The sequence below is a fragment of the Falco biarmicus genome, chromosome 4 (genome assembly GCF_023638135.1).
Source record: "Falco biarmicus isolate bFalBia1 chromosome 4, bFalBia1.pri, whole genome shotgun sequence".
NCBI lineage: Eukaryota > Metazoa > Chordata > Aves > Falconiformes > Falconidae > Falco > Falco biarmicus.
This window is the reverse complement of record NC_079291.1, coordinates 8,100,400-8,115,615: the sequence shown is the minus strand read 5'-3', so window position 1 is coordinate 8,115,615 and position 15,216 is coordinate 8,100,400. Positions and strand designations below refer to the sequence as shown.

General features: G+C 45.6%; 1 protein-coding gene across 1 annotated transcript in view; it reads right to left on the bottom strand.

Annotated features, from left to right (window-relative positions):
* The window catches only part of LOC130147729 (ubiquitin-conjugating enzyme E2 E1-like), a 45,153-nt gene extending 30,424 nt beyond the window's left edge, over positions 1-14,729 (bottom strand). Inside the window, 5 exon segments of the mRNA XM_056335315.1 lie at positions 9,970-10,020; positions 12,173-12,351; positions 13,717-13,781; positions 14,358-14,394; positions 14,535-14,729. Of these exon segments, the coding sequence (XP_056191290.1) occupies positions 9,970-10,020; positions 12,173-12,351; positions 13,717-13,781; positions 14,358-14,394; positions 14,535-14,714 (512 nt within the window). The 5' untranslated portion in view covers positions 14,715-14,729.
* Positions 14,730-15,216: the final 487 nt, after the last annotated feature.

Sequence of the window (15,216 nt, the reverse complement as noted above, 5' to 3'; positions counted from 1 at the left end):
ATGAACTTTCCTATCATTTTTGCTTGCTTACTTGTTTCTCCCTCCCCTTTCTGCCCCTTCCCTCCATTTCTACCTCTGCCTTTCCCACTATCACTCCCCCAATTTTTTTTCTCTCACTCACGTAATTCTAGGAGATTAATCCATGGCTCAAGAGCTGCATGTGGCTCATGCAGTGGCTCAAAGAGGCCTGCAAAGATACAGCTGGTCACCTGTTACGTGTATTCTTCAAGGTATAGTAGGTTGTGCCACCTTGATTTACAGAGCATTGTAAACAGTGTAAGATTGTGTAAGTGCACTGACTTTATTGCTATGTGAATATTTTGTCTCCCAGGTGGGAGTGTAATACAAGCAGCACAGCAAAAACTATTGTTACAGCTTGCATGCTTGCCTGTTTTTAAAATTCACTCATACCTGAGAAGAGATTGGCCCATGGATGGTCCTCCCCGTTCATTCATGAGGAGGATGCCCCGTCTCTTCTGCTTCTTATAGAAGGCAGTAAAAAAATGGCGCTAAATTGCTGGAGCAGAAAAAGAATCAATCTGTCTCTGCTTCCACCTTTGCTGTAACTATTTCAGCAACCAGGGCAAAACTGCCTCAGCCACCCTGATGGGCCATCTCTCTCTGCTGTCCCTTACAGTCACTGTTAATGTCTTGCACAATCTTGCTGTCCACAGGAATGTAACACCCTTCTGCCTCAAGTGGGTTTATGTCCTTTCCTGTTCCCCACCTTGAACTCATTCATTCTCTCAGTCTTACCAATACCTGCAATCTGATTAACCTCCTAAGGGGAGTGAGGGGATGGAAAAAACAGTATTCTAAAGGAAGTATTAAAATTTCGCTGGAGATTTCAATCCTGGGAAGCAGCTAAAAGACAGGCAGCAGGGCAGCTGAAGGCCTAACACTAGCTACATTCAAGTCCTACAGCTCCTAGGTCACTCTTACTGCTGCTACACATCTTCTTGCCAGATTTTCTGCATCACGAGGGTGCTCTTGAAGTTCAATTTTAAGTAGGAAGGAAGGTATCACCACAACTTTAATGCAATGGAGAACCCTAGTCAGATTCATGATATTTTGAGATTTTATTTGGCACAGCTATTTAAAGCCTTCAGTCTTTTCCCTCTCTCCCACAGTCCTCCAAGTGTGAGTAGGCATAAATACTTTTATCACAAGTCAGGGCTCTACAAAATTTGATGAGATTCTCAAATTAAGATTTACCCCATCAAAACCAAACCTAGATAATTCTTACTGATAAACAACTTACATGGAAGTCAAGAAGGACACAAACTATAAATGCTTGCATGCATCATCTAATTTATCTCCTTTAAAAAGGTTACCAAGATGTACAGGAAATAATGTGCAAATATAGTATTACAACAATCAGTTTGTTCAGAATCTTCTGATGAAATGACCTTTTGTGGTATACAACAGTATTGATATAATTGCTTTAAAACTATGTCATTACAACTGTGTGCATTTTAGCAATCTTTCAAAACCATCTGCAACAGTTAAACACTGCTTTAATTAAATACATTGTGCTTTTGTCACCACTTATACGCTGCTTCTCAGAGCGGTCTATACTTGTTCAGAATACAAAGTTTATAGTTGTCCACTTGAAAATATCAAGCATGACAGATCTGCAACAATCACCTAAATTAGCACCTTAAAATTTCAGTGAAGATATTATTTCAGTGAAGACATTACGATGATAAAATTTCAGTGAAGAAAATCTTTAAGACCATTACCCTGACAAGCTTCCTTGTATAACACTCAGTACTGCCTGAAGCTTTGCTGTTGTCTCCAAACACTGTGACAGTTTTCAGTCCATACCAGAAGTATTATTTTCTTTTCATCAACTGACCTATTGTGAAAGGACACTTTCAGATTTCAGAATTAATTTTTAATGTTTGGGAGTCTTTTCACTCCTGTGTGCCACTCTCTGCAGGATCCTAGGCATCAAAAGACAAAAGACAGACATGACCTCAAGACCCCTCTCCTGATTCCTCCATAACAGACACTGGAATTAGCTCACTGGCAAAAATCTATTGCTCAGATGCTCACAGTGGAAAGAGCACTGAATATTAGCAGCTCACCTGTTCCAGAAAGTACCTCCCCTCTAGCCCACGACATTTACTATTGCATTTACAGTTCTCAGTACTAGTTGAAGATTCTCTGTGTTTCCAGCAAGTCCAGCAGCTTCAGAAGGAAAGCTGAGAAATCTCTTAATCGTTTACACTGACACAAAGGAAGTGCAAAACATGCACTTAACTACTTAACATGCTGGTTGATCTAATTTGGTTTACACTCACTTTTGACTCTAAAACTTGAAGCCCCTGGAGGAATCAAGACCTGAATTCTGCATTGATTCACAGAAACACAGAAGCAAAGAAATTTAACAGGACTCTACATCATTAACCATACAGCCTCTTTAATCCAATTACTTTGTATTTTCTCTTAAACAAATGAACGGCCAAAACTTGGCCTGGACCCAGTTCTCAAACCAGCTCCACTTAATCTTACCTGATCTTCATTCTCAGTTGTGAAATAATGGAAGAGATTGGAGGGAATAAGGGGAATCAAACACCACACCTGCCCTGAAATACAGTCTGCATGCCCCACTCTCCCTTTTTCTACCCCACTTCCCATCCCAAGGAGTGCCAGCTTAATAAAGAACATTGCATATTGGATGTTGAAGTTAAGCATACAGATCTGTAATATATTCTCCTGGTAACATCAATTAGCCCCTCCCACACAGGAAATATCTATCAAATGCACTGTAGTAGCCATTACACTTTCTACAAATGCCTTAGAAGACCAACTGCATGCTGCTAAAATTTGCAAATTGGCACAAGAAACAAGAAAATCCCTCTGAATTCCAGAGCCTACAGTGTTTACTTTGACAGTTGTAGTTTATTTATAGTACTTGACAATACATGTTCTCTAGTTCATCTTGTAAAATAATGAAGTCAGTATTTAAGACCTCCACTGTTAAGCCTCAGAGGGAAAAATAAGTATAAACTTATTTCATTCAAATAGATGTGCAGATTGGCAAGATTCTACTATAATGACTAAATTACATCATTAATTTAACTGAGTTTAAAGCACTTTCTTCGGTGGAGAAAGCACAGCCCTTAACTTTGTATGTGGTGTGCAAGTCTGCACAGATGTGCAATAACCTCTTAACCCATTCATATAAAATTATATCTTCTTTTTGTTTAGTACATTAAATACTTTTAGAGAGGTGCTGTATGGAAGGCTGGTCTTTCATGTACAATTGCAGAGGAGCGCAGGCAAGAGGCTGCAGAACTTTTCCCAAGCACAAACTCATCGATAACCTTAATCCACTGACATAACTTGTACCATGCAGGTAAGTCAACTTCATTCCCAACACAACCCCTTTAGACAGCAGGGCCAAAGTTAACATCTTGTCAGATGGCATCTTACCAGCTTTCAAGACCAACCCATTCTTCAGAAACCACAAAGCTCTCAGTCCTAGCAACTAGCAACCTGCCCTCGTTGAAATCCTCAAACGCAAAACCATCTCCTATCACTTTCTCAGTCCCCAGTTCTTCATACAAAAAGACAAGACAGATTCAAGCCCCTAAAGTATAAATACTCCACACACAGTGCTTCTCATTTATGTCTATAAAGTACCATACACATATCATGTATATTTCTTAAAAGAAAACCAGACATATAACCCATTGCTCCAATATAAAAATCTAGACAAGCAGAGCTGGAATACAAAGGAAACAAAACCAAACTTAAGACTGCATAACCAAGAGGAAATATTAGAATTTGTCAGATAAAACATAAATGCAGCATCGTAAACACAGTTGCACAGTGCCCTCCAAGGGCAGCAAAGCTGAAAGTCAAATAATAAAATTAAGTGGTATACAAGAGAGTGTGCACAGAAGGGATTTCAATCCTCTTTGTTCTTAGCCATGATACAATTTCACAGCCGCTCTCAAGATTCATCGTTCCGATGTTTGGCATGCAAGAGCACAGAATGCCGTTCATTTGGGAATTACTGAACCAGGATGTGCCAAACAAAATCCACCACAGCATCCAGCCAGCTCCTGCCACAGCATCTGAGTAGCCTGGCCATCAAAACATTTCTGATTTTTAAAGGCAGCCAACAAATAAAAGCAGGAATATCTTCTGAAAGGTGAATTCCTGTAATATTAACTAATCAATCCACAGTAAAGAAGCTGCTCCTGTGTAGCTATTGTCTGAGTACGTCAGGCAGAGGACTTCGCCTGCAGGAGCTGCTACCTACACATACTTCAAATTCACCGCGTGTAGAAATGGTATTATTTTTATGGTTTGCAAGCTAGACCATACACAGCTGCAGAGAATCTCTAAATTGGTTAATACACCATTTCAAAAGGAAGAGTTATTTCTCCAGGGATCATGTGCCAAACAAAGCAGGGAGGGAATGCTGAACCACTGGTAGTTTATAGGACAAAAGATATTTTTCAACTACATGCAGCACTAATTATGAAGGTCCTTCCTATCCTACAGCTGGAAACTTCTCACAGAAAACACTCCCATTTCACAGTAACAACACGGGGAGCGGGGGGTGTGTGTGTGTGTGTGTGTAGAAAAAAGAAAAAAGTGTTTAAATGACGTTTGTAAGCTGATAATTTTCATTAAATGTGACCTGCATTTTTTATTTCTACAAGGAAGTAAACCCCAGCATTTGTGTCATTCTTGATCTAATAATTTGAGTGCGTACATTAAAAAAAAAAAATTACAAAATGTAAGACCAAAAAATTTATGCTAGAATACGGCTGTGATCAGGAAGGACTATTCCAAGCATGAAAATAATAAAAACAACACTGTTATTATAGTTTAACAGTGACAATCCATCTTTAGATAATACACTAGATTTAAAAGCAAAAGCACCTAAAGCATTATTGGAGTTGGAGGTTTTGAGAAAATACATTTGCAAAAAATTTACAAGCACTACAAAATCAAATGTAATCAAAACAAATGCCAGACTTCCATGGTATGTAGATGAAATATATTAATTATAATACGAAACTATTGAGTTCAAAACTGCCTTTGAGCCACACATTTTTTGCAGACTTCTCTCTAGCCAAGAAATCTTAATTCCACATTGCAAAGTTTTGAAAACTATTAATATTCCAAACATTATAATGGAGAGCACTTCTCCCCACCATCTATATGGAGACATATATTTATTATGTGCTGACAGGTAACTTTCACAAGACTCTCAGGGAGATCTGGTCCTTATTCTGTGAATTTATAAAAACTGGGCTGAAGGAGCCAGAAAACACAACTGTATTTTATTATTATTTAAATAATGAATTTGTGATAGCATTTTACTCCGAAGCGATGGTAAGCCTTCGGGCAAATACCTCCTTCAGTAAAGGTTTGAAAATTATTTTTGTTTAAATAGCAGCTGGTCTTGCCTATACGGACTTAAATGAGCCATGTGGAGACAAACTTGTTTCAGTTTGGGTAAGAAAGATTAAAAAACATTAGTTCTTGTTAATATCCATTTTGGTCCCTCTACACAGATGGGAAAAATAACATTAAATTACCATGCTTACATACAGTCAATACCAGACACCCAATAAAGCACAAATTCAAAGCCCTGCTCATAATGCAACTGATGCACACAGTTCCAGCAGAACAGCTCAGCTGCAAGTTAGCCTGAAACAAAGGAGATTTACATTCATTTCTCCACTTTGCCACAGACTTCCTGTGTGACCTTGGACAAGTCACTTGTTTATTGCATGCTGCAGCTCCCCATCCCTAAAATGGGGAAAAAACATTTATTTCATAACCTGACAGCAATAAGCAGATTTACTATCAGGAGATGCTTAGATACAGAGGTCAAATAAATGACATAAAGAGAATAAACAGTACTTAAAGCTTTAATTAACTTCTGTTAAAGCTTTGGAAACTTCATCAGTGACAGAAGGCAAGCTTTGGCACAATTCTTGCAAGTGTTATCTACAAACAAAGATCAGGTCTGCCTATGCAGCAAGATGGAACTGTATTTTGACATCTGCAGGCAGTTGCAGACACAGACTTCCACGACCCAAAACAAAGACATGACATACTCCTCTGTCAACAACATATACAGAAGACCAGAAGTCAAAAGTCTCCAGGTACCTTCTCTGAGTTGCAGAACAAGAGTTATAACTTTCTGATATAATACAAAGTATGAGAAGAAATCACCAGGTACTCTCTCAAAAGATTTTAAATACTAAGCCTAAACAGTTATTCCCCAACTCATACTAACCACTAACCACCTTCTGAACTTGAAAGCCACATTTAACTTTCAAAACTTGGTATTAATATCAGAAGTCAAATCATCTTGTGGACAACAGAAGTTAAGGCCTCTAAAGCGCCAGCCTACTGAAAAAGATGCAGAGGATTAAGAATCGTTCAGAAGCAGCCAAACACCACACATACAGTACATTAGGCCACTTATGAGGACAGCATTACCTCCATCAGGAACGCACAAATTTGTGACGAGTATTAAATCTACCTTTTTGGAAAACACCTTTGAGTCCAAAAATCTAATTTCTGAATGCAGGCCAGACTGTGTTTCCGTGCACATATTCTGCACCTTTGTACAAGTAACTGTACCAGCCTATGTAAAGTCAAAATCACCACCCGGGGAAGGAGATATGAGGGGCAAAGGGACTACCAGAGATAATGAGAAGCAGTCAATAAAAGATTGACTTTTATATATAAATAAATAAATATATATATAAATAAAGAGCACAGGTAAGCATTTGGGAGACACAGGCAAGCTATGGAAAAAATCAGAAGCAAGGAAACTACTGATGGGAGAGGAAGTTCTGGGATAAACTTCCCCCCGTATTACCCACATATATGTAAAAACCACACAGCTGCTCAATCACAGGGTGTTGACTCTGCTTGTGTGTTTTGGTTTGGGTTTTTTTGTTTGGTTTTTATAAACAGGTGATCTGTAGGTTACACACACTAAAACAGGGTCACTGCAACTTACAAAATTAAAAACGAAACTGATTAGTTTATAAGCTATTTTCTTTGAAATAAAATGGTTTTCATTATTCATAATTGCATCTTATATGCAAGAATAAGCCAATTCTTACTAAAATCCATTTATAACCTAAAGCTTTTTCTTTCACTGTGCAGAGCTGCTCTGGGATGTGTTAAATATCCTGAACTCCCATTACTGCAGTAAGACTGGAAGAAGAACAGCACTTTGCAACGAGGCCAAAAATTAAAGCATGGCCAACAACAAACTGCTATCAAACGCTAGGCACAGAACAGGGGAAAAGAAAAAGATCATGGTGAGGAGTGTACGAACACAAGTCCAGCAGAAAAAAAGAATATGATGTTTCCAACATAACACAGGATACAGTTTCAGACACACATTTTCAAACGAGACTTCTGAGACTTTGGCACCCCTGAAGTTGACAGCCGAATACCTCGTATCATAGATAGCTCCCTGAATATGTAAATATTGAGATTAGTCTTGCAGGAGAGAGTGAGATGCCTAACAAGGGAGGACTGCCCTCCACTCCAGTGACACCTGAAAAAAGTCTGTAGAGGGACAAATGCAGCAAAGAGATGAGGAGCTGAAGGTCAGAGGAAAGGTGAGGCTAATCAAAATCATGAAGGCAGGAAATTGAAACTAAGTTCTGGAACTATGTGTTTAATACCCCCCCTCACAGCATACTAATAACATTCGTATGAAAGAAAAATAAATAAATAAAAAAAGCAGCGACACTCTTAGCAGGCTTCCCCAGAGCAAATTTTGGCAACCATAAACATCATGCAGCAACCCGGGTGTCTCACTTGCTTAATCTCCTCACAATCACAAATTGACTATTTCCTTTTTCCACAAGAGGTGAACTTTCCCCATAATTGCGATAGCTGAAACTCATCTCACTGTTGTGGCAACCGGCACCTGCCTACCCTTTCACAAACCAGCTGCTACAGAAGCAAACTCAGTGCTTGACTGTGCAAGTGGAACCTCATTAGCCATAAGCAAAGCTGCTCTCCTTCACTTTCAACACTATCTTTACTGAAGTAGGATGACTTCACCCCAAGATGAGCAATACCAAAACTCCTTTGGTCACACACATGCACAAACCCCTCCATTCATGTTTTCCTACTTATCAAGGTATTAAGAGACCATAACAATTACACCAGTTTCATGTATTATTTGCAAGAACTGCCAGCCAGCCCTCACTGTCACCCATTTGAATGTTGGAATGAATACAGAATACTTGTAATTGCATTATGGGCAAAGATTAATCATCATTACTTGTACTATGAACTAATTTTTACCATAAGAAATACTTTTAAAGGCTGAAACAACACAAACTCACTATGCGGGCCTTGAAGCATGTTATCCTCAATGGTCTATGTAGTTAAAAAAAGAAAAATCAAAACCATATTCTATTTTGACAGGTAGTCTGCCAGCTCATCTTTACCTGTGAATAATGCCAATTGAAGCAAGGACAAATTAGGGTTCTAATACTATCTACATCAACCTTTAGATGAAACCTGCAATCTGACATACTTGTATACTATCACAACTTTTGGATAGATTAGCTAAGTTCACACTGCAGTCCCAGCACCTTGATCATCCAGACTCAGTTATTCCGAGAACAAGCCACAGTGCTTTTCTGAGCTGTGCTTCTGGATTTCTTTCCCATGAAAATCAGGTTATGGGAGGAGGAGGAAGGGAAAGCATGTGGACTTCATCCTGACACAGAGCCAGGATGCAGGCAGGACAGTCACCTCCAGCCCAAAAGCTAGAAGCTCTTGTAATATTCTGTTAACTATTACTGCCACAGCTAAAGATTTCAGAGCTCATTGGTTATTTTCCAAACAACACAAAAATCTCAGTATTAGCCTAAACCACTACTCATATGCCTCATCCCATCACTCCTTTCATTAATTATGATCCTTGGGACTGGTACCAAAACAATGGCTCTGGACCTGTCAGGCTAACTCTTGTGCTAACGTCTCCCTGCAGACTAACAGAGGCAAAAAGCTTCAATGAAAAGGTTCATATGCATTTGTAGGTGACATCTCAATACTAAAAATACCAACTTAAATAGTTACTTATAAACAGAATTTTCTGATTTCTGCTCTTACCAACATCAAAAGACCACAAACCTCAGCCACAGCAAGAAGACAGGAACAAAGCTGTGCTTTAGCAACTACGGTGAACACAGACCGGAGCAAAAGCCACTTTCCTCTTGAATAAATAAGCACAACCAAGTATTTTACACTACTACTGTCTCCTCTTCAAACGCAAAGAGGCTCAGGCCACCATGCAATGAACCAAATGAACCTGCTAGATGTTTTAAACAAATGGTACAAGTTTCAAAAACACACTTAAAAACAAGCTGCTTTATAAAGGCCAACAGAATATCCCTGCTTTTTATTTCATCAGCGAACACGTGCTCCTGTAAAGCACCCACTGAGAGACAAATTCACAGTTCTCTTCTGCTCCAAGTTACTGTTCACAACAGAACTCTCCGAGCTAAAAAGCTCGTTAGCATTTTACTATTCTCTGTTTCTTTGGCAGGTCTCTTATTTATCTAAGATTAGTGCAATCAGGCATTACATTTATAAACCAGAAAAAAAAAAACCAAAACAAGGAGAAAGTTTTCACACTCTTCTTTATAGGCCAGTTTTGGAAACATACACACAAAGCAGTATAACAAATTGAAATGCAATTGTTAAAAAAAAAAACCCAAACCAAAACAATGCCCAAAACAAACAGAATACCTCTATCAAAACACTTATAATCACTGGAGGCCTCCCCACCTGGAAACTAATGTCATCCAAGCATTCACAAAAAGTACTGTTGGCCACCTAAACAGTTGTTGCTCTGCTCTCTAGCTACAACACACACAGGCACACCTCAGCCCCCCTCTGCCTGCCTGCTGCCCCCCACCCCCCACGTAAGGAACTGACACCAACCTGCAGTTGGGAGGTGGATCTAAGGTGATGTCGGCCAATTCCTTCTGAATCCTGTGGCAATAAAAGCGAGAAGGAACAAAGGTAAGTCACTGTGTAGGACACCAGTTAACGCATATGCCTTACAGACATACCGTCTCTGTGAGTTTGCAACACTGCGTAAGACAGAGGCACTCTCAGCTGCAGCCTCCCACCGGTCCAAACACACTAAGCAGGACAGGCATCCTGTTACAGAGACAGGCAGAAAAGCAGACAGGCGCAGTGCACTGAACACAGACAGGTGCACTGTTGTATGCTCCCGTAAAGATGCCAACCACACAGGGACAGTGGAAAAGACTGTCTGCTTTATCCCGCCAACCAGCCTGTAAATGAGGGAAAACCTCTGCAAATGTGATGCACCAAGTGCTAGGAGGAAACTGCAGTCTGAAAAGGAATTTTGTCCTGCTGGATGGAGAGAAACAGTCACTGCCAAACTGACTAGCCTCCCCTCCCCCAGCTTCCCATCACTATCCTGAGAAAAAACACCTGCCTCAAAGGAGTGAATAACGGCGCCGTTCCCAAGGACACTTAAAGGAAGGTGAATATCTCTTCCTAAGGTTCCTGCACATTCCTGCCACCTTCAATTCTCCCCTCTCTTCTCCCTCAGCTGCCACACAACATCTCCACGTCCTCTCCCGCAGGACTCCAGACACTCCCTCTCTTCACCATGTTCAGACAACACCCTGTCCTCCCTGCCCAGAGTATTCCGGGCCCACGCTGCTTTTGCCACAAAACGCCCAGCCAGCTATCATCCCCTTTCCTGAAGTCCCATTACTGTCACTCAGGCTTCCCCTCCAGATTTCCCCACCCAGCACTCGGTCTGCCTCTCTTCTCCTTCAAACTCAGCCAGCATCTTCTGCCTCTCTTCCACCTGTCATACATGAGAACCACAGTCTTTTCATATTAGGCAGTTTACAATCTTCTTTTTGAAATAGTTAAGGGCACAACACACAAACACCGCTTGGCACTATATCAGTTTGCCACGGAAACCTGCAGAGCAGAGATCTGGAATAACCAAACTGCCTGAATTCTACAAAGCCAAAGAGAATGTGGTTGCAACAACAGCACATTTGCATAAAACCCCGGTCACTCTTGACACCTACAGATATAACCTCTCTGTGCTGCCTGGCAAAGTTGTTCAGTGAGAAGGTTTAGTCTTCTTACTGAAGTACTTCAAGTTTGCTTGAGAACTTCCATTTGACAGCATAGCTCCCTGGAGGCAGGATGGTGCTGATTTCAGGTGAAACACAGAATAAACAAGAAAGGGTAACAATTTCTTTTAAAAACCCCAACTGAGTGGCTCCAAGAGTCTGTCCAGGTGAAGAAAACTGACTGATGTAGCTGTTCTGGAATTACTATTCTATGGAGGCATCTCTCCCCCATGTAGACATTATTCTAGAATAAAAATTGTTTCATTCTCAAAAAACAAACCAACCCACTCAGTGCTGTAAGCAACAAGTATTGTGGACATTCTGCTCTAAAAGTGGACTGCTGTGGATTATTTATTCTAGTCAACACCCAACCATACACAGAAAATTCAATATAAGTGAGGAGCGGACAGAAAAGCAGTAATACATTTGGTGGAAAAGATTTGTGACTGTATTACACCACTTGTACTGGAGTGCACTCCCCCAGTGCAAGCAAACTGAAAACCTTCACAAACATCAATTAATCCCCGAAGCAGTCGTGGAAATAAAAAACCCCACCACCACTCTAAATCAATTGCAACCTACAGAGAGGTAAATTGACACTGAAATGCAACGCCTTACTCAGGACCACATAGCTCCCAGGAACAGAGGAGGAATTAAGGTCCTACATGCCAATCCCACACCATCTTTATAAGTGATGCCAATAAGGAAAAAGGAAAAGACAGTGGAAATAATTAAGGGACAGAATAACAGCCCGGAGGAAGAAAAGACAGGAAAATATTTGGGATGGAACAGAGGAAGAAGCAGGAAGAGAGACAAGAGATCCCAGAGAAGTTGGGCTTCTCGTACCGAGACACTGAAAAAAGTGAGACAATGGCAGTTTCATGTGGAAAGGTTGAGCATAAGGGCTAGAGATGAGGAATGGGAGCAGCAATGGAGCAGTGGGGGAACAGAGCAAAATAAAATGAGGAAGGAGACAAGAAGCAGCGAATCAGTGTGAAAACTGACTGCAGCCTCACCTCTTGGCACTGGTAGATAGCAGCTTAGAGTTTTTACTCATGCTGACTTTGCTTTCCTTCTTCTTAGGTGTGCTTGTTTCTTTCTCTGTCTGTTGGTTGGAGGATGAAGATGAGGAGGAGCTGGTGCTGGCCCTCGAATCGTCATCCGACATAGCGACCCCCCCACCACACACCCCAACCTGGAGAGGAGACACCATGGGGCGTGGGGAACAAACAGTGAGCACAAACACACACAGAGAAAGGCTGCTGACAATCTCACTCTGTGTTTGGGTCATGCCTTTTAAAGGCTCCTCATGTCTCACTCTCCTCTTCAGGCCCTACAGTAGAAACAGGACGAGCAGTAGCCTCCTCTGCACTAGTAACACCGAGGAGCAGGAGGAAAGGGACTTTTAAAGCTTCCTCTCGGAAAGCAAGTGCAAAATGAGAGAAGAGACCGGAACGGGGATGACTGTGAGGATCAGGGAAGCTCAAAGCAATTCCTTCTTATCTCCCCCAAACTGTACGTGCAAGAGGAGCCATCACCACCCACCACTATCCAGCCTAGGGGTGAAGGAGATAAAAATGGAACAGCTCTGGTCCCTTGGGTTCCTGGGAGGCACGTGGGGGAGGCGGGAGGGACGGGGCTGGGGGGCGACCGCTGGCAGCACTGCAATGGAAGTGGGGCATCGATGGCAACAGGGGGGAGACCCCGAAGGCACAGCTGCGACCTGCAGTGGGGAAAGCCCTGCCGGCGGATGGAGTGTTGGGGGGGGGGAGGGGGGGGGGGAATGAAGGGGAGCAGTTAAGCAGGGAGTGGGGTGCACGGAGGGGACCCACCGAGGCCCACTGCACCAAGGGGCACGCCAGCAAAGCAAGAAGGGAACACGGGTCTGTCCTGGGGAGGTGTGGGGCTGGGGGGGTCAGGAAGAGAAGAGCCAAGGCCTACAAGGGGTGAGAGCGGAGGGCCTGGGGAGGCCGGCGGCAGGGAGGGGGGCAGCGGGGTGCCGGGGTGAGGCAGCACGGATTCATGCGGGCGCCTCGGAGGCACAGGGGAGCAGGGCGAGCATGGTAGGCTACCGAGGGCAGGTCCGCACCCGAGAGGGGCGAGAAGCCGTCGGGAATGATGGCGGGGGGGCGACGGCGGGGGGGGGGGAGGACGACAGGGCACCCCGGGAGAGTTAGGGTGGGAACGAGGGGGGCAGCCGCAGGCCCGGGGCGAGCGGCGGCGGGGCAGCGGCGGGCCGGGGACCAGCACACGGCTGCCTCCCCTCCCAGGGCCACCGGCCCCCGGGGAGCTCCCCTGCCCCCGCCGGGCCGCCCCTCCGCCTGGCGAGAGCCGGGGACAGGGGGGGGCCGGCCGAGCTCCCTCCGCCGCGGGCCCGCAGGGCCGAGCGGCGAGGGGCCGGGGGGGGACATAGCCGGTACCTGACAGCCCCGGGCACGATCCCCCTGCCCCGCCGGCTCCGCCGCCTCCCGCCCCATCGCCGGGCCGCGGCCGGCCCTGCCCCTCGCCCCTGCCCCCGGGGCCGGCGGGGGGGGCGGCGGGGGGTGCCCCGTCCCCCTACCTCTCCCTTTGTGTCTGGCTGCTCCTCCTCGGTGCGGCTGGGCCTGGCCACTCGTGTCTCTCTCGCTGGGAGAGAAGCGGAAGTGCTGCAACAGCAACTATTAAACAGGCAATGGCTTCCCTGGCTGCCTCCCCCACCGCCGAGCGGGGCGGAGGGGCCGGGGCGCCACCCGCCGCCGCCTCGCACGGAGCGGGGCCCCGGGGCGGGGGGGCAGGCGGCGGAGCCCCCGCTCCGGGGCTGGAGGGGGGATCCCGGCAGCTACAGTGCCCCAGTCCCGTGTCCTGTCGTCTGTTCGTTTCCCCCCCCCCCCCCCCCCCCCCCCCGGCGGGTGCTAGGGAAGGAAAAAAGGAGCGCTTGGAGGGGGACGTGAGTTTTTAATGGAGACCCTCTGGAAAGTAACCGGCAGGGGTGTCAAGGGGGGAGGGATAAACGCCCTCCCCGGCTGCGCTTCTGCTTCCGTGCGGGAGCCCCCCAGGGACGCGGTCCAGGCAGGTGGCTGGGCAGGGGGCAAGCTCCTGGGCTGCTTTTTTAAGGTTGAGAGGGGGTTATCAGGCTTGGCGGCGGGGGGGCTGTGGGGGGGAGGCTGCTTGCTTTCCTCCTCTTACAACTGTTTCAACCCCAAAGCTTCTCCTCTGCCTCACCTGCTTTGTCCCTCCGGCAGCAGCAGCAACTTCTCACCTGTCTCAGTTGGAAAGCAATAAGGAGAAGGGAAAAGGAGAAAAAAAAAAAAAAAAAAAAGCCCAGCCCAAAGCCCCCCCCCCCCCCCCCCCCCCCCCAGCAAGCCAGAAGGAATCCCCGGCATCTCTCCCGTCTCTCACCTGTTTCAGCCCTCAAGCAGCAGCTGTGTCCTCCCTTCCCTCCCCCGGCTCAGCCCTGAACCAGCAGCAGGAGCAGCCGCTTCCCACTCGCCCTCGCCCGGAGTTCAGGATTCCATTGTCCCCCACACTGCACTTGGTGACATCACTGACACACAAAGAAGGGGCACTTCGTGATGTCATCAACGCATGCTGGGAGAGAAAACAAAATCCCGGGCTTGGCAGCAACAGCACGACTCCCCTCAACCCCCCGCTCCCCTTCGATTTTCCGATGGTGAAAGTATTAGGGATTTTTTTTTTCCTGCCCCCCCTTCCCCCCCCCCCCCCCCCCCCCGAGTCCCATGATGGGGAGCCCGTCTGCGGGAAGGGCGCAGCGGCGTTCAGCCGGCTGGCTGCTACCGCATTGTATTCGCGAGGCGCTTTACTCCTCTCCCCGAAATCGTGGCTGTCGATGCCTCGCTCCCTGTCCACCCATCGGAGAAAAGTGATGTGGCCGGAGCCACCCGGCGCGGCGCCCCCGGCCCACGCGCGGGCGCAGGGGCAGCCCCCGCCCCGGGGGGCCGCCGCGGCTCTTCCCGGAGGTGCGGGACCCACTCGCGAAGGGACAATAGGGACCAGCGTTCCCACCGGCCTCAGCCGGGGCAGGTTTGGCTCGGTGCCGCCGGTTTCCACAGCCTATCGAGGG